General features: G+C 34.8%; 2 protein-coding genes and 1 pseudogene across 4 annotated transcripts in view; all 3 read right to left on the bottom strand.

Moving 5' to 3' along the window:
• LOC131519428 (olfactory receptor 6C1-like) overlaps positions 1–23,291 on the bottom strand; it is a 170,107-nt gene that overhangs the window by 45,222 nt on the left and 101,594 nt on the right. Inside the window, exon 2 of one of the 3 annotated variants that reach the window (XM_058742466.1) lies at positions 21,484–21,515. The exons of the other annotated variants lie outside the window; for them this stretch is intronic. The gene's annotated coding sequence lies outside the window, so the exon portion shown is untranslated. The remainder of the gene's footprint in view (positions 1–21,483; positions 21,516–23,291) is intronic. 3 annotated transcript variants of the gene reach the window in all.
• Positions 1,763–3,715, bottom strand: LOC131519429 (olfactory receptor 6C3-like; annotated as a pseudogene).
• On the bottom strand, positions 18,854–20,552 carry LOC131519439 (olfactory receptor 6C6-like). The gene is given in 2 exon segments (XM_058742475.1): positions 18,854–19,963; positions 19,965–20,552. Coding segments are annotated over 2 exon segments (939 nt in total). The 5' UTR covers positions 20,454–20,552; the 3' UTR covers positions 18,854–19,513.

A 23,291-nucleotide genomic window follows, 5' to 3' on the forward strand; every position in this document is an offset into this window, starting at 1 on the left:
CTTTAAGAAGAGCTGGTGTATTTACTTTATTTTCTTTTAGTTGAAATTGATTTCCAAGTCTGGGAAGATTATTAATACTATCTGTGATTGAGCAAAGCCATTATTGATTCCAATGAAATTCTAAGGACTTTTATATTCTATCTCATTTAGCCTTTATGACACATCTTTGGAACTTTTATCTTTATTCCCAAACGAAGCACCAGGGTCATTGTGGTTTTGTACATTAGATATATTTATACAGCTGACAAGTGATAAATATAATCACAGATTCTCTAAATTAAAGTCTGTTCTCTTAAAGAAAGTATGATATAACTTGTATTCAATTAGAAACACAAGCACAGAGATGGTAATTTTCTGTATTTTATTTAATAGAGAATGAATAAATTGATATAATAAAGCAAAATATACTAACATATCTTTACATTTTAAAAAATATATCCAGTTACAAAATAAAACTCCAGAATACTCTATTTGATCTAATTAAAAGTTGAACTGATAATTGATGAATCAATGATACGGTTTGGGAGACTTCCATTGCCTTCTATATGTCTGACTTACCTCTAATTTTCATACAGGCTCACTAACATGCAGAATGGCTGGATACAAAAAATACTAGCAATTGCTATTGTTGTAATCCAAGGAAACCAGTGTTCCCGAACATACGTCCTCTCCGTGAACCCCTTTGCTTTCTATGTTAATATTTTGGTCTTAAATTTTCATTTTATCTAGAGGGAATATATTTCTTTGAATGAGAAAGGAATGCATGTATAAAAGGGGAAAAAAATCAGAAGATGTTTTAAAACCATCCACTATGGCTGCTACGCAGATTCTGTATAGTATAAGCTACTTAGTGTTTTATATATTGTCTTCACTGCTGCCTCAAGGGGGATAATTCAGTGAATCCAAATTGCCAGAAGTACACACAAAACACTAAGGAATATAAAGCATAATACACATTAGTATTAAAATGAGAAAAGGAAGCTGTAGGACTGTGTCTGATGAGACAGGAAAAAAAAAAAAAAGCAAGCAAACAACCACACTAAGGGGAAAGTTCATGTCCCCTGACAGTATTTTTCAGAGATTAACAACCTAGCTCATAACACATAGCTGTACTGAATGCATCTCTAACCTGCGCCATCTTTAAAAAACTGATAATCTACTACCTAGTACTAAGTCTTTTCTTTACTCCATATTTTAATCTGCATTTCAATAACTTAATCTGCCTTTCAGTAAGAATTTTTGGTATTATAATATGGCTAATACTTTATAATTTTTTTCCTTCTCCCTCTGTTTCTCACCAGTAATGGCAGTTGAAGAGTTTCTGGTTTTGAACGATTACAGTTCCAGTTTATGTGCCAAGTATAATCTTAGGAATTACTACTTTCCTACTAGACTATAATAATATAATCATGCCCAAGTAGTATAATGTGAGTGTAAAACATCAATAAAATTGTGCATGTTCTAGGTAAAAGCTATAGATATTTGCAAGTTCCCACAGATTCTTAAATATGTGTGAAATAAACACAAGTTTTTGCCTTTGTTTTGTTTTTCAAGTCAGGTTATCACACTGGCTGTTATGCCTCAAGACCTAAGGCAAATTACTCAACCCTTCTGAACATCAGTTTGTCCACTTGTAAGAAAGATATAATTAGTCTACGTTGCCATATAGCTGTGCAGATTAAGTACCTAGGACATACCTAGTTGAGCATATGGCACAGAATAACTGCTCTCTAAAGAAGAGATAGTATTATTCGTGAAATTCCTATCAAACTTTCATGTGGCATAAATATAATAGTGACTGCCTAAATATTTGTCTTTACATATTATAAAATATAATAGAAATAAACAAGGGGGAGTATATAAAAAATAACACATGCCCTGAGCATAACTAGAAAGCAAAAGATATATGACTTTTAAATAATTTATAAGCAGTAAAATAGACATTCAACTGTATTAGCTGAGTGAGAAGAACTAGACAGATACTATAGATATTGTGCAAAAAATATAATTGTTAGAGAATTTGTTCCATATTATTTATAGCTTTAAAAAGGAAATGTAAAAAAAAAAAGGAAAATGTGATATTAGTAACAGAAAATAAAATTTAAGGATAAATCAATTAAAAGAGTGTTTCCTCAAGTCTTTTTAAAACCTTTTTATTATTTGGAAATAATAAACAATCAGGAAAATGATTTATACTTTATAGCTACTGGCTATATTCAGAATTGTAAATCAGTGAGGAAATCGAATGTACAGACAGTTTGAAAGATAGACACAACATAGTTACTTTCAGTGTACAAGAAAGCTTAAGCAAATGAGCACAGTCTTGCTGCCGGAAGCTGAGCTATCCAACCAGCCTAATGGCAGGGCCCAGGCGGTGGACGGATCGGGACTGCAGGGCTGCCCATCAACAGTGAAACTTCTTGTACTCCCGCTTTTATGTAATTTGGCCTTAATAAAAGTACCTGGGGAATTGTCTGTTGGGGAATTGCCCTCGACAGGCCCCCTGGGAAAAGAACCATTGGGCAAAGAAAATAAGGTTCCTTAAGCTGGAGTTGGACTCTGGCACCTTGCAAATATCTGTGAGCTGCATATGGGAGCATATTGTAGAAGTCAAAATTTTGTTTTTCCTTTAGTGGATCTTCCCAATAACATCCTTTCTTGTTAATACATACTTTCATTTGTTTCTAGGAAACACTACTTTATGAAGCAAAGTTTTGAAAGCTTGTTTTACTTGCTGGTTCCTCAGGGTATAAATAAAAGGGTTCAACATAGGAGCAATTGAGGTGTTGAGAATAGCTACCCCTTTGGTCAGTGATGCTCTTTCTTTTGCTGAAGGCTTGACATACATGAATATACAGCTCCCATAAGAGATGGAAATGACAATCAAGTGAGAGGAACATGTGGAGAAAACCTTTTTCCTCTGAGTAGCAGACGGGATTCGCAGAACGGTGCTAAGAATGCGCATGCAGGAAAGAATCAGTAATGCCAACGTGAAGAGCAGAGTAACAAAAGCAAAGTAAAAGCCAATCATCTCTAAAAGCCATGTATCTGAGCACGAGAGTTGTAAAATGGGGAAATAGTCACAGGAGAAATGATCAATTACATTGGCAGCACAGAAATCTAGCTGGAGGATGAGCATGAGTGGTGGGAAAATGGTAAGGAATCCCCCCAGCCATGACCCAAAGACCAGATCTGCACCCAAAGGGTGCAGATTTTCTTGTTCATGATGGTGGTGTAGTGAAGAGGCCTGCAGATGGCAACGTAGCGATCAGAAGACATGGCAGTGAGAAGAAAAAACTCAGACACACCCATGAAGATGAAGAAAAATAGCTGAGCTAAACAATCGTTATAGGAAATGGTCCTGACTTTAGTAATGATTGTCCCCCAAAATCTGGGGATAGACACACTGGTGAATGTAATTTCTAAGAAGGAGAAATTCCTCAGGAAGAAAATACATAGGACAGTCTGTCAAGGTGAGGATGATGATGGTTGGGTTTCCAGTGACAGTTAATATATAAGCCTTAAGCAGAATGATAGAGATTATAGCCTAAAGCTTTGGGTCATCTGAGATGCCCAAGAGAACAAATTGTAATCATTGTATGGTTTCGCATACTGATTTTGATCATCTTTAAGCAAAATCGTGAAAAACAAAACAGAGTTTGTGAATGGTAAAGGAATTGAAGGTCAAATGTTTGCACTATTAGTTCCAGTGAAATGAAGCCAATGGAACTTTTTTCCTGTTTGCCTTTTTGCAATATCCACTCAATCCCATTAAGTAGAAATATTTTGCACATCCTCTGTTGAAAAGGAAAAATGTATTCTTAGGTCTGTATTAAAAGTCCACTCACGAGTGACTTTATATAGCATCTGTACTTGTAACCAAATTTTCTATATGTGCAATACATCCCTTATTTATATATTTCTACAACAATATTTAGTAATTATATCTGTAGTTTAGATATTGAGATATTGTTTTCAGGTTTCCAGGATTGCATGCTTTTAGGACTGAAATATCTAATTTTAGTTTTCATTTTTATGCCATGTATAAACTTTAGTTTGTTGTAAAGCTTTGTTGGAAACTGATGACTCAAACACAATTCCTGAGCTTAATTAATAATAGCTGTCATTATTTTTATTCTTAATATACATTCTTTTTAATATGCTCATTAGATAAATGTATTTCTAATCATAAAAATATAGGACTAGAATTGTCTTAGCTGTAATAAGAGTAAAGTTCTTAATTTATGGGGAAAAAAACCTTGAAGCCAGTGATATCCATATTTACATAGATAGAGCTATATCAGTAATATAGTCCCTTTATATCATTTTTATGTTCCTCATTTAAATTAACAACTAACTTTGTTTTGTAACTATATTCACTTTGTCTTTTCACTCTTAAACTTGTTTGAGTACAAGAAGGGTCTCATAAAGTTTTTTTTTTTTTAATCACAAAATATCTCATTGCCTTCTTTCTAGAAGACTAAGTAAAAAATTCTCTATAAGATTTACTTTATAGAAACCACAAATTGCTAAAATGTAGTCTATATGACTTCTGTCTATGTTGTTCTCTCTTTATCTTAGCAACCAGCTTTTATTTGTGCTATTTATTGTACTTTTTTAAAAAATGAAAATCACTGGCAATGTAATATGAATCAAGTTAGTATCAGTAATTAATTCTCACATGTCACATTTTATACACTAGAATGAAATTCACTCATTACGCATTGTCACATTTCAAAGAGCTCCTTTTTATGTCTGTACTTCTTTTTACAGCATTAACCGGAGAAGTCAGTAGGTGGTAAGTGTCAAAGATTGTATTGTGCCTTATTTTCCTTGTTTTATGTTTTTTCCTTGACAACCAGCATTGTCTTCCTTTAGAAAAAGACACATTTTTGGGGCACCTGGGTGGCTCAGGTTGAGCTTCCAACTTCAGCTCAGGTCATGATCTCATAGTTCATGGGTTCAAGCCCCACATCGGGCCCTGTGCTGACAGCTCAGAGCCTGCAGCCTCCTTCAGATTTTGTGTCTCCCTCTCTCTCTCTGCCCTTCCCCACTCACAATGTCTCTCTGTTTCTCAAAAATAAATAAACATTAAAAATTTTTTTAAAAAGACACATTTTTGACACATTTCAGCAAAATTGGCATATCAAAAGACAGAGACTGTTAATAGTTTTTGAACAAACTGAAATATTAAAATATAAAATTAAAAATAGTAAATATGTTGAAGTAGTAATTTGGAGATCCCTGCAATGTATTCCAAAAAATAACCTTATTAATGGGAGAAAGATAAAAATACATTTATTCACAAATACAAAACATACTTTATTTCTGCTATGTCTAATGATCCCAGACAAAAATATAATCCCAGATTTTCTTAATTTGCTTAAAATATTGGAGGCAATGCATTCATAATCTACTTCAGGAGACTTTTGTCATTCGTTTACCCTTGCTCTATTGCATTTTCACACACAGAAAATGCAGGCTTGATTGCTATATAGCCTCTGCTAAAAGGAAAGGAATTTTTCTTTATCTCTTTTATCTTTCCATATAAGCATAAACATTGTTGTGACCTAAATTTCAAGAAATTACTATTGTAACCCTGAGAGTGCTTTAAGTAAATTTCCAGGGAATACTGCTTCCTGACTGTAAGGTAAAACATTTCAAAGCTCACTGGATATGATAAAGATTAATACTATCCAAAGATAAAACAAATTTGCCTTCTCTAGTCACTCTATAAATGTATGAGAGACCAGAATAAAGAAAATCAGAATGCAGGCAGGATGGTCTTACGCGGTATAGTGATGTCATAACATCCATCTTTCCAGAAAGCTAAGCAATACAGTGAGACTAAAAGCAAACATGTGCCTACCAGTGTGTACAATCAACCTGGTTTCCCCTTGGCTGTATTTAATTTTTCTAGTATGCACATGGCATTCAATCTATACTCAGGAGATAAGTTATTCTCAGTTGCTTCGGGTTCATTAAATATAGAGCTGAACTCCACCACAGTAAACCCTTCACTGAGGGTGGCACTCAGGTTTTATTCATTTATACATCTCTACCAGAACAAAGAAGAATGAATTAGTCAAGAAAGAATTGTAATATTAAAATTTTTTTTTAATGTTTCTTTATTTTTGAGAGAGAGAGAGACAGAGTGTGAGTGGGAGAGGGTCAGAGAGAGAGTGAGACACAGAGTCCGAATCAGGCTGCAGGTTCTGAACTGTCAGCACAGAGCCCGACTCGGAGCTCAAACTCATGAAGGATGAGATCAGATCTGAGCCGAAGTCAGATGCTTAACCGACTGAGCCGCCTAGGCGCCCCCGTAATATTTTTAAAAATCAGAAAGGTATTTTAAACTCATTTTTTCATTTTTTCATTTTAAGAGTTATATAGACTTAATGACTTGAGAAATAATGTCAGAGAATCAATTATCAAATCAATGGTATATGATGTCAGATGGCACGGCCCTTATGTTTTCTGACTCATCCTCCATTTGCCCTCACATCTTCAAATCAACCAGTATTAAATATTTATAGTATATCCTTTCAGAGATTTTTTCCTGTATATTCACTCACAAACACAGTCATATTCACACACCCAGAGGCAATTTTTTAAATATAGTAATGCAGTTTTACTACAGAAAATATTTTTGCAATTTTTCTTTTTTTCTTTTTCAGTTAACAATATACAATGGGTATCATTCCTTATAAATTTTCTGGATGGGACTCATCCTTTTATAACGAGTTCATGGAATACCAAAGGAGACTTCTAATAATTTAATAATTACATTGTTTATTAAGATTCAGGGGATTGACTTGCCATCGATTTTACATCATTTGCTACAATGCTAAGTCCATTTGTATGCTCATTTGCATATATACAAGTGCTACCTGAAAATATATATGAGTACCAAATCTTGATAGATACTTCAAAATTTCACTCCTACAGACAAGAATGTGTCCTTTTCATTGCATCCTAACCATCACAGGTATTAAAAATCATTTATACATTTTATAAAAGAGAGATAAAAATGGAGCCATAATTCACATAATGATATAGTATCATATAGATCAGATCACAGTTCCTAGATTTTGAGGTTAAAGTGACCCGATATCTTAGTAAAATTGCAAAATTTATTTAACTTACAAAATGTATTAATCCTTTATATCAATTTCTTTATTCATAAAATGGGAGGACTAGTAGTCTCAACTCATAGGATATTGTAAGAATTAAGTGAAATAATGAATGAAAGTCATTCACCCTCACATATGTTATTTTCCCTACTGGAACTGGTTTCTTTGGCATCTAAATTCACTTCTAATCATTCATAAATGTCAATTTATCTGTTTATTTGCTTCTATTTGAGTATAGTTGACACAAAACTATTAGTTATATTAGTACATTAGTTACATTATTACATTAGCTTCAGGTGGAAAAGTAGTGATTCTACAAGTTTATACATTATGCTACTTTTACCACAAGTGTAGCTAAACAATGCTGTTACCATAACATTGGCTCTGTTCCTCATGCAGCATGTTTTATTCCTATGACTCATTCATTCCATAATGGAAGCCTGTACCTCTCACTCCTATTTAGCCATTTTGTAACCCTGCTCCCCTCTGGCAACCATCATTTTGTTCTATTTATGGTCTTTTTGTCTGTTTTTTGTCTGTTTGTTAATTCCTTTGTTTTGTTAATGCTAGTTTAATTTTACCCTTTATAGTAGTCTTCTTGATTCTTTGATTTTCTCAAACTTTGGTAATTCCCTGTGCTACCTCTTTGTAGTAGTAATTATATTTTGATTGTTAACAAGGTGTCATCCTTCCTAGAATAAGTTTCACAGTGTGCTACACATGTGGTTATTTAAAGTATGAATCCAACAAAGTAGGTTTAGAGGGAACATACCTCAGCATAATAAAACCCATATATGAAAAACCCACAGCTAATATCATCCTCAATGGAGAAAAATGGAGAGCTTTTCCTCTATAGTCAGGAACAAGACCGGGATGTCCATTTTCACCACTGGTATTTAACATAGTACTGGAAGTCCTCGAAATCTGCAAGGAGGAAGTAAAACTTTCACTATTTGGAGGTGACATGATACTATATATATAAGAAACCCAGAGTCACCTGTGTGGCTCTCAGTTGGTTAAACATCTGACTCTTGATTTTGGCTCAGGTCATGCATGATCTCATGGTTTGTGAGATCCAGTCCCACATTGGGATCTGTGCAGACAGTGCCCAGCCTGCTTGGGATTCCTTCTCTCCCTTTCTCTCTGCTCCTCCCCAGCTTGTTCTCTCTCTCCCTCCCTCCCCCCCCCTTTCTCTCTCTCAAAATGAAAAAATAAATTTAAAAAACAAAACCAGAAAAATGAATTCAGTAAACTCACAAGATACAAAATCAATCTACAGAAATCTGTTGCATTTCTATACACCAATGATGAAGCAGCAGAAAGAAAAATTAAAACAACAATCCCATTTACAATTATACCAAAAACAATAAGATACTACATAGGAATAACCTAACCAAAATGGTGAAAGAACTATACTGAAAACTATAAAACTATAAAACTATACTGATGAAAGAAATCGAAGATGACACAAGCAAATGGAAAAACATTCCATGTTCCTGGATTGTAAGAACAAATATTGTTAAAATGTCTATACCACACAAATGCAATCCCTATCAAAACACCAACAGCAATTTTCACAGAGTTAGAACAATCATAAAAATTTGTATGGAAACAAAAAAGACCCCAAATAGACACAGCAACCTTGAAAAAGTAAAGCAAAGCAGGAGGCATCACAATCCCAGACTTCAAGTTACATTACAAAGCTGTAGTGATCAAAACAGTATGGTATTAGCACAAAAAGAGACACATAGATCCATAGAACAGAATGGAAAACCTAGAAATGAACCCACAACTATATGGTCAATTAACCTTCAGCAAAACAGGAAATAATATCCAATGGGAAAAAGACAGTCTCTTTAAAAAATGGTGTTGCACAGCAACATGCAAAAGAATGAAACCTGACTAGTTTCTTACACCATACACAAAAATAAATTCAAAATTGATTAACTGTGAGAGCTGAAACCATAAAAATCCTAGAAGAGAGCCCAGGTAGTAACCTTTCACATCAGCTGTAGCAATTATTTTCTAGATATGTCTCCTGAGGCAAGAGAAACAAAAGCAAAAATAAACCATTGAGACTACACCAAAATAAAAAGTTTCTACACAGCAAAGGAAGCAGTCAACAAAACTAAAAGGCGACCTATGGAATGGGAGAAGATATTTGCAAATGATACATCTGCTAAAGGGTTAGTATCCAAAAATTTTAAAGAAATTATAAAACTCAACACTCCAAAAACAAATAATCCAGTTAAAAAATGGGCAGAAGACATGAATACACATTTTTTACAAAGAAGACATCCAGATATGAAATAGACACATGAAAAGATGCTTAGCATCACTGATCCTCAAGAAAATACAAATCAAAACTACAATAAGGTATCACCTCACACCTGTCAGAATGGTTAAAATCAACAATATAAGAAATAACAAGTTTCATAAGGATGTGGAGAAAGGGGACCCCTTTTGCACTGTTGGTGGCAATGCAAAATGGTACAGCCACTGTGGAAAACAATATGGAGTTTCCTCAAAAAGTTAAAAATAGAACTACCCTATGATCCTGCAATTGCATTACTAAATATTTACCTGAAAGATACAAAAATTCAAAGGGATACATGCACCCCAATATATGTATACATATATATGCATATATAATGGAATATTACTTAGCCATATATGATGGATTATTACTTAGCCATGAAAAATAATGAAATCTTGCTATTTGCAATGATGTGGATGGAGGTAAGAAAGTATTAAACTAAGCAAAATAAGTCAGAGAAAGACAAATACTGTATGATTGCACTCATATGTGGAATTTCAGAAACAAAACAAATGAGTGAAGGGAAAAAAAAGAAAGAGGGAGGCAAACTGAGAAATAGACTCTTAACTATAGAGAACAAACTGTTACCAGATGGGAGGTGGTGGAGGATGGGTGAAATAGTTGATGGGGATTAAGGAGGGCATTTGTGATAGCACTGGATGTTGTATGGAAGTGTTGGGTCACTGAGTTGTATACCTGAAACTAATATTACACTATATGTTAACTAACTAGAATTTGAATAAAGATTTAAAAATAAATAAACAATCAAAAAAGTTAATTGATTTATTAAGGAATAAATGAACAAACAGTTCTCCTTTCAAGATCTGGGATTTACTGAGTAAAAAGAATTTATTTTAGAATACCTTGTTTCAGAGGTCTTACTCTCCCTGGGATATTCTAGAGCTTAATATTTAGACTTGTGCTAGCCTCATGGGAAATTACACTACTTTAGTGGTGATATAATTCATTACCCTGCTTTTATCACTCTTTTTTCTCATTTTTTTCCTCCATTACATTAGAAATATAATTTTCAACCAGGTTGCAAAAGATATTGGAATTTATATGAGTGGGTTACATGGATTAAATATTCATAGTCTCAGGATCTTGACATAATGTCCTATAAATTGAACAAAAAGATGCAGAATGAGTTTCATCTCTTCTTTTTTTTAATATATGAAATTTATTGTCAAATTAGTTTCCACACAACACCCAGTGCTCATCCCAAAAGATGCCCTCCTCAATACCCATCACCCACCCTCCCCTCCCTCCGATCCCCCCCTTAAACCCTCAGTTTGTTCTCAGTTTTTAAAAGTGTCTTATGCTTTGGCTCTCTCCCACTCTAACCTCTTTTTTTTTTCCTTCCCCTCCCCCATGGGTTTCTGTTAAGTTTCTCAGGATCCACATAAGAGTGAAAACATATGGTATCTGTCTTTCCCTGTATGGCTTATTTCACTTAGCATCACACTCTCCAGTTCCATCCACGTTGCTATAAAGGGCCATATTTCATTCTTTCTCATTGCCACGTAGTATTCCATTGTGTATATAAACCACAATTTCTTTATCCATTCATCAGTTGATGGACATTTAGGCTCTTTCCATAATTTGGCTATTGTTGAGAGTGCTGCTATAAACATTGGGGTACAAGTGCCCCTATGCATCAGTACTCCTGTATCCCTTGGGTAAATTCTTAGCAGTGCTATTACTGGGTCATAGGGTAGGTCTATTTTTAATTTTTTGAGGAACCTTCACACTGTTTTCCAGAGCAGCTGCACCAGTTTGCATTCCCACCAACAGTGCAAGGGGGTTCCCGTTTCTCCACATCCTCTCCAGTATCTATAGTCTCCTGATTTGTTCATTTTGGCCACTCTGACTGGCGTGAGGTGATATCTGAGTGTGTCTCTTTAACAAATGGTGCTGGGAGAACGGGACAGCAACATGCAAAAGGTTGAAACTAGACCACTTTCTCACACCATTCACAAAAATAAACTCAAAATGGATGAAGGACCTGAATGTGAGACAGGAAACCATCAAAACCCTAGAAGAGAAAGCAGGAAAAGACCTCTCTGACCTCAGCCGCAGCAGTTTGTTACTTGACACATCCCCAAAGGCAAGGGAATTAAAAGCAAAAATGAACTATTGGGACCTCATGAAGTTAAAAAGCTTTTGCACAGCAAAGGAAACAATCAACAAAACTAAAAGGCAACAACAGAATGGGAAAAGATATTTGCAAATGACATATCGGATAAATGGCTAGTATCCAAAATCTATAAAGAGCTCACCAAACTCCACACCTGAAAAACAAATAATCCAGTGAAGAAATGGTCAGAAAACATGAATAGATACTTCTCTAAAGAAGACATCCAGATGGCCAACAGGCACATGAAAAGATGCTCAATGTCAGTCTTCATCAGGGAAATACAAGTCTCATCTCTTCTAATTTGCTCCCAATACTGATATCACACTATGGACAAAGCCAATGACAAAAGCAATAATTTGCAATTTCTGAGACTAGGTCTTTGGTTATTTTTAAAGTATCTGCATTGTCTGTTGCCAACTTGACCTTACAAATACTGTCTTAGTTGTTCTCTCAGTGGAGTGGAAAAACTGGGATGCTATTTCTGAGAGTTCCCTTCTCTGAATGGTTCTAATTTATATTTTGTCCGTGAGAGGACTTGGTACAAAATTTGGAAGTTGGAAGGGAAGCAGAGGATATTGTTCAGTTTGTAGTCAGGCTGGTGAGTGGAGGCTAGATCCATAGTGGATTTTCAGAAAGTATTTGAGAACTAACTACCCACTTTATTGTTAAGATTATTAGTAGATGCTCTCTCAGAAATAACTGAGAGTCACTATGATTTCCCATTAAGCTTTCTTGACCCATTTTCTATAAGGCTTCAACATGAGATACTTGGAATTAGTTTCCTCAACATTCCGTCTGGTGTTCAAATGTTTCCTTCTCTATCTCTGTCATTAGTTTTATTTATTTTATTTTTAAAGTTTATTTTTATTTATTTTTGAGAGAGAGAGAGAGAGAGAGAGAGAGAGGGGAAGAGAGAATACCAACAAGGCTCCACACTATGAGCATAGAGCCTGATGTGGGGCTTGATCTCATGAACAGTGAGATAATGACCTGAGCAGAGATAAAGAGTTGGATGCTTAACTGACTGAGCTATGCAGGCACCCCTATTTCATTATTTTTAAAAGCTACAATTCCTCCATTATCTCCTTTATTTCCAGAGTAGTTACAGAAATCCTACCTTCAAATGAACCCTGACTAATAACAGGACCCATGCTGTAAGAATTTACAAATTTGTGATTTCCTATAATTACAATATTTTGTGATTTCATATATATCTGACAGTATAACTTTAAAACAAATAAATATGCTGACTCATGAGAGGTTAGCAAAGACAGGAGGTAAGACAGTGTACTATTATTCTTCAGCATCTCTTTGTGAGTATCAACTCCTAAAGACCAACTGAGCCGCTAGCACAAGGTAGAAAAGTAGGTAGAATTTTGCATCATGCTACATTAGAAGGAGAATAGAAGATGTTAATTAGGAGTTGGGATGAGATGCCCAAAAAGCCACAAAATGGTGATGGTATTCCTCTACATGTGTCCTTCTTATGTTCCTCTAAAGATAATTCCTGTAATTCTGTAACTCCAACTGCCATGGAGAATGGGAATTGAGTAGTAGATTCACCAAGGCATAGGGGGAATAACTCCTTCCAATTAGTTTCCCTTTGGCAGACGCTTACCAGAAGGACATTATGGGAGGATGCAGGCTTTTAGGGATTGACGTTTCAGTATATGGTGTGTGCTTGATTGTTACAGTGATCAAAGCAAATGACTCAGTCTTGTGGAAAGATTCCTCAGAGAATATGGGCACCAGTGTGTGGGAATTGGGAGGGAAATCTGGCTATCACAAAAGATCACCAGAGGTCTAAATTTTCTAAATCAAATATGCTAAATTGGATTTGGCTAAATTGCATTAGCAAAAAGGAAAAAAGTAAGGATGCATGCAATAAAATGGGTCAATGTCAAAAATATGACTGAACAAGAGAAATCAAACTTTAAAGTTCACAATTTGTGATTTCTTTTATAAGAAATTCCAAAAAGAAAAAAGAAAAAAAAAAGAAATTCCAGAAAAAAACAAAAGTAATGTATGTGACCATAGGACATCAGTGGATACTTAAATTCAATGGCAGGCATGGAGAGTAGAGGGAATGCTTTTGAAGAGGCAAAGGGAATTATTTAGTATAATGAAGATATTCTGCATATGTTTTGTCAATATTTGCCCAAATCTATGGGATAAAAATGATTGCATATGCTTTTATGTAAGATATACTTAATAAATTTGATTACATTGACACAACCAGAATGGATCAGGAATTTTTAATTTACAAATGGTTTAAAATATAGAAAGATCCCCAAACACAGAAATAAAAAATTATACCTTGAATTTCTTCCAAGGGTCACTATCATTTGCATAATATAGTGATTTTGACCAATGTCCAGGGTTTGATTATTTCTACACAGAACAATAACTGGTAATGTTTATAAATACTGTATACTGCAATCAACTTCTTCCAAACTCTTGTTCATGTTGGCACTTTTTGGCTTCTTCCTATGAATCACAAATGTTCTTAATGGCATCAGAGTGGTAAATCCTTTCCAGAAAATTTTCAATTTACTTTGCCCAGATCCATCAGAGGAATTAGTATCTATGGCAAATCTAGCCTTGGGAAATGTACTTCTTAGATTTTTAAGACTTGAAAATCAAAATTATTTCTTGGTCCATGGGCTGCAGAATAGTTGTGTTAGCAGCCATGAAAACAAAATCAATCTTATTGTACAACTCCATGAGAGCTCTTGAGTGGTCAGGCGCATTGTCAGTGAAAAGCAATATTTCAAAAGGAAACTTTCACTGAAAAGTAAGTCTCAACAGTGAGCTTAAAATATTTAGTAAACCATGTTTTAAACAGGTGTGCTGTCATCTAGGCTTTGTTATTCAATTTACAGAGCACAGAGCATAATTCTTTTTTTGTTTGTTTATTTTTGACAGAGAGAGAGACAGACAGAGACAGAGACAGAGTGGGGGAGGGGCAGAGAGAGCGAGAAGGAGACATAGAATCCAAAGCAGGCTCCAGGCTCTGAGCTGTCAGCATAGAGCCCAATGGGAGGCTCAAACTCATAGACTGTGAGATCATGACCTCAGCTGAAGTTGGATGCTTAACTGACTGACCAGGCACCCCGGTTTAGCATAATTCTTAAGAGCCCTAGGATTTTCAGAATAGTCAATGAGCATTGGTTTCAATTTAGAGTTACTAGCTGCATTAGCCCTAACAAGAGAGTCAGCCTATCCTTTGGAGCTTTGAAGCAAGGCATTGGCTACTCTTCTTTGCTATAGAAGTTCTATATGGCATCTTTTCCCACTATAAGTCTTTTTCATCTACATTTAAAAAATTGGTGTTTAGGCTACCTTCATTAATTATCTCAGCTAGCTCTTCTGGATAACTTGCTGCAGCTACTACATGATACTTCCTGCTTCATTTTGTAATTTTATGTTATGGAGATGGCTTCTTTCCTTAAATATCATGAGCCTTTTGGATAAATACCTAGTAGTGCAATTGGTGTGTGCATATATATATATATATATATATATATATATATACACACACATACATATACATAAATACACACACACGATAGATACTACTCAGTGATCAAAAAGAGTGAAATCTTGCCATTTGCAACAATGTGATTGGAACTAGAGCATATTATGCTCAGTGAAATAAGTCAGGCAGAGAAAGACAAATATGACTTCAATCATATGTGGAATTTAAGAAACACAGTGGATGAACATAGAGGAAGAGAAGGAAAAATAAGATTAAATCAGAGATGGAGGCAAACCATAAGAGACTCTTAAATACAGAGAACAAACGGGGTTACTAGAGGGGTATTGGGTAGGGGGATGGGCTAGTGGGTGATGGGCATTAAGGAGGACACTTGGGATGAGCACTGGGTGTTATATGTAAGTGATGAATACTTGGGTTCTACTCCTGAAAGCATTACACTGTATATTAATTAACTGGCATAAAAAAAATACAAAAACAGCAAAAATACAAAAATGAAACCTCATGAACCAATCTCTGCTCGCTTCAGACTTTTTTTTTTTCTGTAGCTTCCTCACCTCTCGCAATCTGCATAGAATTGAAGAAATTGCTCTGGATTAGGCTTTGGTTTATGGGAATGTGGTGGCTGGTTTGATCTGGTTAGAAAACCAGACCATTACAACTTTCTCCATGTCATCAATAAGACTGTTTCACTTTTGGAGTGCCTGGGTGGCTCAGTCAGTTCAGGTGCCTCATCAGCTCAGGTCATGATCTCGTGGTCTGTGAGTTCAAGCTCCCTGTCGGGCTCTGTGCTGACAGCTCAGAGCCTGGAGCCTGCTTTGGATTCTGTGTCTCCCCCCGTGCCCCTCCCCCACTCGTGCTCTGTCTTGCTCTGCCTCTCAAAAATAAATGTTAAAAAATTTAAAGAAAAAAGACTCACTCTCTTATCACTCATGTGTTCGTTGGAGTAGCACTTTTAATTTCTTCAAGAACTTTTTCTTTGAATTCACAACTGAATAATTAGCACAAGAGAACTAGCTTTTGGCCTGTCCTGGCTGTTGACATGTCTTCCTCATTAAGCTTAGTCATTTCTAGCTTTGATTTAAAGTGAGAGACAAGTGATTTTTCCTTTCACTTGAACACTTAGAGACCACTGTAGGGTCATTATTTAGCCTCATTTTAATATTGGTGTGTGTCAAGGAATAGAGAGGCCAGAGGAGAGAGAGAAAGGGGAACAGCTGGTCAGTGGAACAGTCAGAACACACATGACATTTACTGATCACATTTGCTGCCTTATATGGACATTGTTTATGGTGTTCTAAAACAATTACAATTACTATTGTATGTTACTACATCAAAGGTCACAGATTACCATAACAAATATAATGATAATAGAAAGCTTGAACTATTGTGAGAATTACCACAATGTGATACAGAGATGAGCAATGCTGTTGAAAAAATGGTGACTACATTTGCTTGATGCAGGATTGCCACAAATTTCAATTTGTAAGGAATGCAATATATGCAAAATGCAATAAAGCAAAGCAATATCTCAATAAAATGAGATATTCTTGTACCACAATTTTTTTGTCCATTCATCATTTCAAGGTTACTTAGGTTGTTTCTACTTTTTGGCCCTTATGCATGATGCTGCTATGGAAATGTGTGTAAGAGTTTTTGTGTGAGCGTGTGTTTTCAATTCCTAGAAGTGGAATTTCTGAGTTATATGGTAACTCTATATGTAACTTTTTGATGAGCTGCCAGACTTTTCTGAGTGGCTGCACATTTTACATTCCCACCAGCAATGTATGAGCGTTCCAATTTCTGTACATCATCACTTGTTATTCTGTATAATAGCACTTGTTATTTTTTGTGATGTATATAACCAACATATATGTACACAGCACACATACATATCATAACTGCCCCAGTGACTGCAAAATGGTATGTCATTGTGGTTTTGACTTGCATTTTCCTAGTGACTACTGTTCTAGAGCATCATTTCATGTCATGTTGTCCATTTGTCTATCTTCTTTGAAGAAATGTCTACTCAGGGCCTTTGTCTATATTTTGTTGAGTTTTTGGTTTTTTTTATTGTTCCCTTATAGAAGTTAGTTTATATGAATTTAACCAAGGAGTGCAACACTTGTACAAAAGAAATAACAAAACAAAAAAATTTTTAAAGTCCTAAATAAATAAAGGCATCCCATGTTACTGGATAGTAGATTTGACATTGTTAATTAAGATGGTAATATTGCCCAAACTTATCTACTCTATGGAATCAGTGCAATCCTCATTAAAATTTCAACTGCTCTTTTTGCATAAATGGCCAAGCTAATCCTGAAATTCATCTGGAATTTCAAAGGACCCTGAATAATCAAAACAGTATTGAAAATGAGGAACAAAATTGAAAGTAATACTTTCTAATTTCAAAACTTAATATAAAACTACCTTGATCAAGACAGTGAGATACTGAAATAGCAATTAAACATAGCTCAAAGGAAGAGAACTGAGAATCCTATACTAGACCCATACATGTATGGTTAATTGATTTTTCACAAGGGTGCCAAGATTATTAATGGGGAAATAATATCCTTTTCAACAAATCATGTTAATGATAACTGAACATTTTTATGCAAAATGTGACTTTAATCTGTACCTCAAACCATACACAAAAATTAACTCAATAGAAATCAAAGACCTACATATAAGATCTAAAACTATAAATTTCTTAAAATAAATGATAAATATACATCTTTGCAACTTTGGATTAAGCAATGATTTTTCAAATATGACACCAAAAGCACCAGTAACAAAATAAAATAAATAAATAAATAAATACATTTGACTTCATCAAAATTAAAACTTTTGTGGCCAAAGTACACTATCAAGAAAGTGAAACAACAACCCAAAGACTGAAAAAATACTCACAAACCATATCTAATAAGAGCCTAGTAGTTTTTAAAGAACTTATTAGAAAGCTTTGGGGGCCTAGAATATAATAACTTGAGCTTATTTCCTTCTAATTGCCATAGAAAAGAAGATGGTTAACAGTGCAGGCTTAAAATAGTAAAATAAATCAGAACACAAACCTGAACTTAATTTTTTCCTTTTCAGGGCCACATGCATAGTAGTTACAGCATTAAATACCTTAGTGATTTTTTCACTCATGTTTCTCTGATGGAAAATTATATTTAATATGGGACTCTATATATTTCAGGGATTTCTTTGAAGGTCATTTTTAAAAAATCTGACAGGGTATCAGTAATGCTCCCTTCTTTAAAAGAATTAAATATATGAGTGAGTACATGCAGGAGTGGGCAGAAGGAAAGTCCAAGGAAGACACAAAAAGTCTGTTTTTATTTATGCCATATATCCAAATGTTCAACAGTTTGGCTCAGTTTGTTTTCCTAAATATCCCTGGAACCATCACCTGGAGCTTCAGATTCATTGACTCTGTTGCATTTCAACTCTCAGAAAACTCATTTCGTTTAAAATATTAGCCCTCTAACTTGTCTTCCTGACTCCAACATCCAAAAACCCATCCTCAATATGTTTAACATAGCAGTCTTTAAAAATAAAAATCTACTTGCATAGGTTCTTATATTAAAAAAGAAAACTCTCGGGGTGCCTGGGTGGCTCAGTCAATTAAGCATCTGGCTCCAGCTCAGGTCATGGTCTTAGGGTTTGTGGATGCCCCAGCTCTCTGCTGTCAGCATGGAGCCACTTTGGTTCCTGTCTCTTTCTGCCCCTCCTCTGCTCTCTCTCTCTCTCTCTCTCTCTCAAAAATAAATAAACATTAAAAAAAAAACCAAGAAATAAAACTCTCATTGGAGCCACATGCATCAGAATCGGCTACAGTCCATGTTTCTATACAGCAATCCAGACAAATTGAAAAGACATTTTAGGGATAAGAACATTGACTTTGTTTAAAAAAAGCTAACCAGGTGTGTGATTCTTATTCACTCCAGATTTTTAGGTCTCTAGACCTACCAGATAAAGTCCTGGTGCATTTTAGGACATATGAGCCTTTTATGATTTGAAGCCTGCCTTTTTTTCTTGCCTTGTTGAAAATATTGGAATGACATTTGAATAATTTCCTAGAGCCCCAGTGGTAGCGCATGTTGTTATATTGATGTCTGTATAATTGATAACATCCTTATGATGAATATCTAATACGTTTTTTTTTTTTTGAGGAGGTCAGTACCATGTTTTGTAAAGTAAATGAAATTTAACATTTGTGTTGTTAACTAAAGAGAGGACTCCTGCTGAGGCACAGAAAGGAATGCTAATCATAAAGAGAAACAGGAAAGGATAGATGTATTGTGCTGAAAGCTCTGGTTAAAATATTATCAGGTTAACTAATTGAAGCGCAGATTAAGTTAATTTATGAAATGAGTAAACATTTCTATTTACTTTTTTCTCCAAGATTTAAAAATTAAAGTTTCTTTTCATTTTTTGAAAAAAGAGAAAGTCTTTTGGAGTATATCTTTGAAGGCTTGTTTCACTTGCTGGTTTCTTAGAGTGTAAATGAAAGGGTTTAATAAAGGGGCAACTGAGGTATAGATAACAGTTACACCTTTGGATAAAGTCACCCTTTCCTTTGCTGTTGGTTTTATGTAATTAAAGATACAGCTACCGTAAGTAAGGGAGACCACAATTATATGAGAAGAACAAGTAGAAAAAGCCTTTGTTCTTTTCTGAGCAGAGGGGATTTTTAGAATGGTCTTGATAATATATGTGTAAGAAAGAATCACTAACAGCAGTGTGACCAGGAGGGTTAAAATAGCTAAGACAAATGAAAATAATTCCAGGAAATGAGTGTCAGTGCACGAAAGCTGCAGCACAGGGGAAATGTCACACATGAAATGATCAATTACTCTGGAAGCACAGAATTCCAATGTCAGTCCCAAGGCCAATGGTGGAAATGTAAATAGAAAAGCCTGATGTCCATGAACTAAATAGAAGTTGGTAACACACTTTGTTGTTCATAATCACTGGGTAATGTAGGGGTTTGCAGATTGCTACATAACGGTCAAAAGACATGGCAGCCAGTAGGTAAAATTCTGTAATTTCTAATAAGAGGAAAAAGAATAACTGAGATGCGCAACTATCATAGGATATCGTTTTGTTTTTAGTCATGATGCTTATCAGGAATCTGGGAATACAGACTGTTGTCAATGAAGCTTCCAAGAAGGAGAAATTTTGGAGGAAAAAATACATGGGAGTCTTGAGGCGGGGATCTAGCAAGGTAAGAAGGATGATGGATAAGTTCCCCATTACACTCAACACATAATTTAGAAAGAGAAATACAAAAATCACAATTTGCAGTTGTGGGTCATCGGTCAGTCCTAGGAGAATGAACTCCATCTCTCTTGACTGATTCCTCATTTCAGATTTGAGTCCTATGAAATAGACATAGGAAAACAACCCCAAAAGTGAAAAGAAGAAATTTTTTTTTAAAAAACTACAAACAGAAAGATAAACATAGTCAGAAATGTAAACAAGTTTAAAAGGTTGATCCAATTTAACGAGACAGATGATACTTAAAATTATAGCATAGATCAACCTATGCAGCCTCTGATTGTTCCATTTGAGCCACAGTTATAACAACAGTATTGAATTTTTTCTTTTTCCCTATTTGCAATTGAAAGATAATTTAAATTTGAGCCGATCATCTCCAAATGAGCTGAATTCTGTTTAAATGTTCTAAATAAACATAAGTATGACTTTTTATTTATTTATTTATTTATTTATTTATTTATTTTTTTTGGGACAGAGAGAGACAGAGCATGAACGGGGAGGGGCAGAGAGAGAGGGAGACACAGAATCGGAAACAGGCTCCAGGCTCCGAGCCATCAGCCCAGAGCCTGACGCGGGGCTGGAACTCACAGACCGCGAGATCGTGACCTGGCTGAAGTCGGACGCTTAACCGACTGCGCCACCCAGGCGCCCCATAAGTATGACTTTAAATGTATTTTCTTTGTATATCTTATAAATTATTGAAAAATGCTCATAACATCTAGAAAATTGTACCAATGTCAACTTACAGCGTTTATTCAAAAGTCCTTAGCTCACTAAAACACTTAAAAAATATGTGAAATATAGAAATAATGACAATTACATATTTTTATATGATTGAAATATTCTAATAATTAATATTCATTAATTACTTAGTCCCGATGTAGTACATCCCCATTGTTCCTTCATCTCATTTCACTTTATTATTTTTCTTTGGTTTCAAACACATCAGTCTTCTCCTATTAGTTGCATTTAATCAGGAAGTTTTGACTATTACATCTGCATGAAAATAGAAAAATCTATGACAGTTCTAAAGTCAATGGATATTATCTGACTTGTACTTGCAGAATTGCTTTTTATATATGATCTAGATATTTATTGCTAATTATAAATGACTTACCATATCTTGGATACATTGATATACTTTTCTCCCTGTGGGAATATGGCAAAAACAGGAATAAAAAATAAATGATGAGTATTTTCTCTCTTACAATATTATAAAAAAATTCAATATTTTAAGAGGAAATTTAATTCCAAAGGTTTTCTGGAGAAGAATTCTAAAACAGATATGTATTCTGGAAATTATCTGCATCTTTTAATATCTTTCACTTTCACTCACGCTCATTCAAATGACCCAGATATTACAAATAATTCAGTTAAAATCCTCTTTCAGGCCAGATAAGATTCATTTTCTGTCTTCTTTTCTTATATATTAAAATGAAGGAGAATATCTCCATAAAAATTCTAAGTGAAAATGCAATGCTCTAAATAGAAAGATGTTTTAGGAAGTTTCCCATATGAAAGGAACCCGAATTTTGTAACCAAAGAGTTATTGCTTCAAATTGTGTGCTAACAATTAGAGCCACAGTTTTATCATTTTGCTCATAAGAGACACACGGGGATTAATTAAAATTACAAAAAAAAAATAATGCCCCCTAAGACTAGTGTCAGGGGGCGTGTATGTAAAATATAAAATAAAAACAATAACAACCAAAAGAAAGAAGGAAGGAAATAAAAACTGTGAATTGCTTTAACCATAGAACTGAATTTCTTTGGGACACCTGGATGACTCAGTTGGTTAAGCATCCCACTCTTGATTTCGGCTCAGGTCATGATCTCACAGTTCATGACAGTGTGGAGCCTCCTTGTGTGGAGCCTCCTTGGGATCCTCTCTGTCCCTCTCTCTCTGCTGCTCCCCCACTTCTCTCTCTCTCTCTGTCAAAAATAAATAAATTGAAAAAACTTAATTTCTTTGACTATAAAACAGAACAGATATTCCCCCCAAAAGGTAGCTAGAACTAATTTAAACTCTAAAGTTGATGCCAACAAGAATTTCACATATTCCACTTCCCTGGGACAATATGACCAATTCTACATGTAAGAGGGTTTACCCCAAAAAGAAACCTTTCTCTTGCTTCCTAGTCAATGTTAGGATTTCATTAATTTATGACACATGCCCCAAATTGAAGGTGTATGGCAGTACTTACATGTTTCCTTATTTTTAAATTTTGAAACAATATAAACATAAATAAAAAGAACAAATACACGATGAAGATCTTTTATTCCTGCACCATTTGATCCTCCATCTGCTCTCAGTAGAGTAGTATGTGTTTATGACAAAAAAGAATATGTTCTACTAGATAAGTACAATATAACCATTGTTATCAGGACATTAACATTGCTACATTATTAACATGTTCTTCTCCAATCCTATTTAAGTTTCACCAATTGTCTAAAAATTTTCTTTATACAAAAAAAATTCAATTTAGAATTACATGTTACTTTAATTACCATGTTTTAGTCTCCTTTAATTTGGAATAGTTCCCTAGTCTTTCTTTCACTTTCTTTTTTTTTAAGTTTTTTTTAATGTTTATTTATTTTTGAGAGAGATAGAGAGACAGAGTGCAAGCAAGGAAGGGGAAGAAAGAGAGGAAGATGCAGAATCCGAAGCACGCTCCAGGCTCTGAGCTGTCAGTACAGAGCTGGTCGCAGGGCTCAAACTCACAGACTGAGAGATCATGACCTGAGCCAAAGTCAGATGCTTAACCAACTGAGCCACCCAGGTGTCCCTGTCTTTCCTTCACTTTCAAGAATGTTGGTTGCAAATTCTTTTTTTCCTTTTTCTTTGTTTTTTCTTTAAGTTGACTATAAGCACACTTAAAAATTTTTTTTTTTTTTAAATTTTTTTTCAACGTTTTTTATTTATTT

This window comes from Neofelis nebulosa, chromosome 8 (assembly GCF_028018385.1).
Source record: "Neofelis nebulosa isolate mNeoNeb1 chromosome 8, mNeoNeb1.pri, whole genome shotgun sequence".
Classification (NCBI taxonomy): Eukaryota; Metazoa; Chordata; class Mammalia; order Carnivora; family Felidae; genus Neofelis; species Neofelis nebulosa.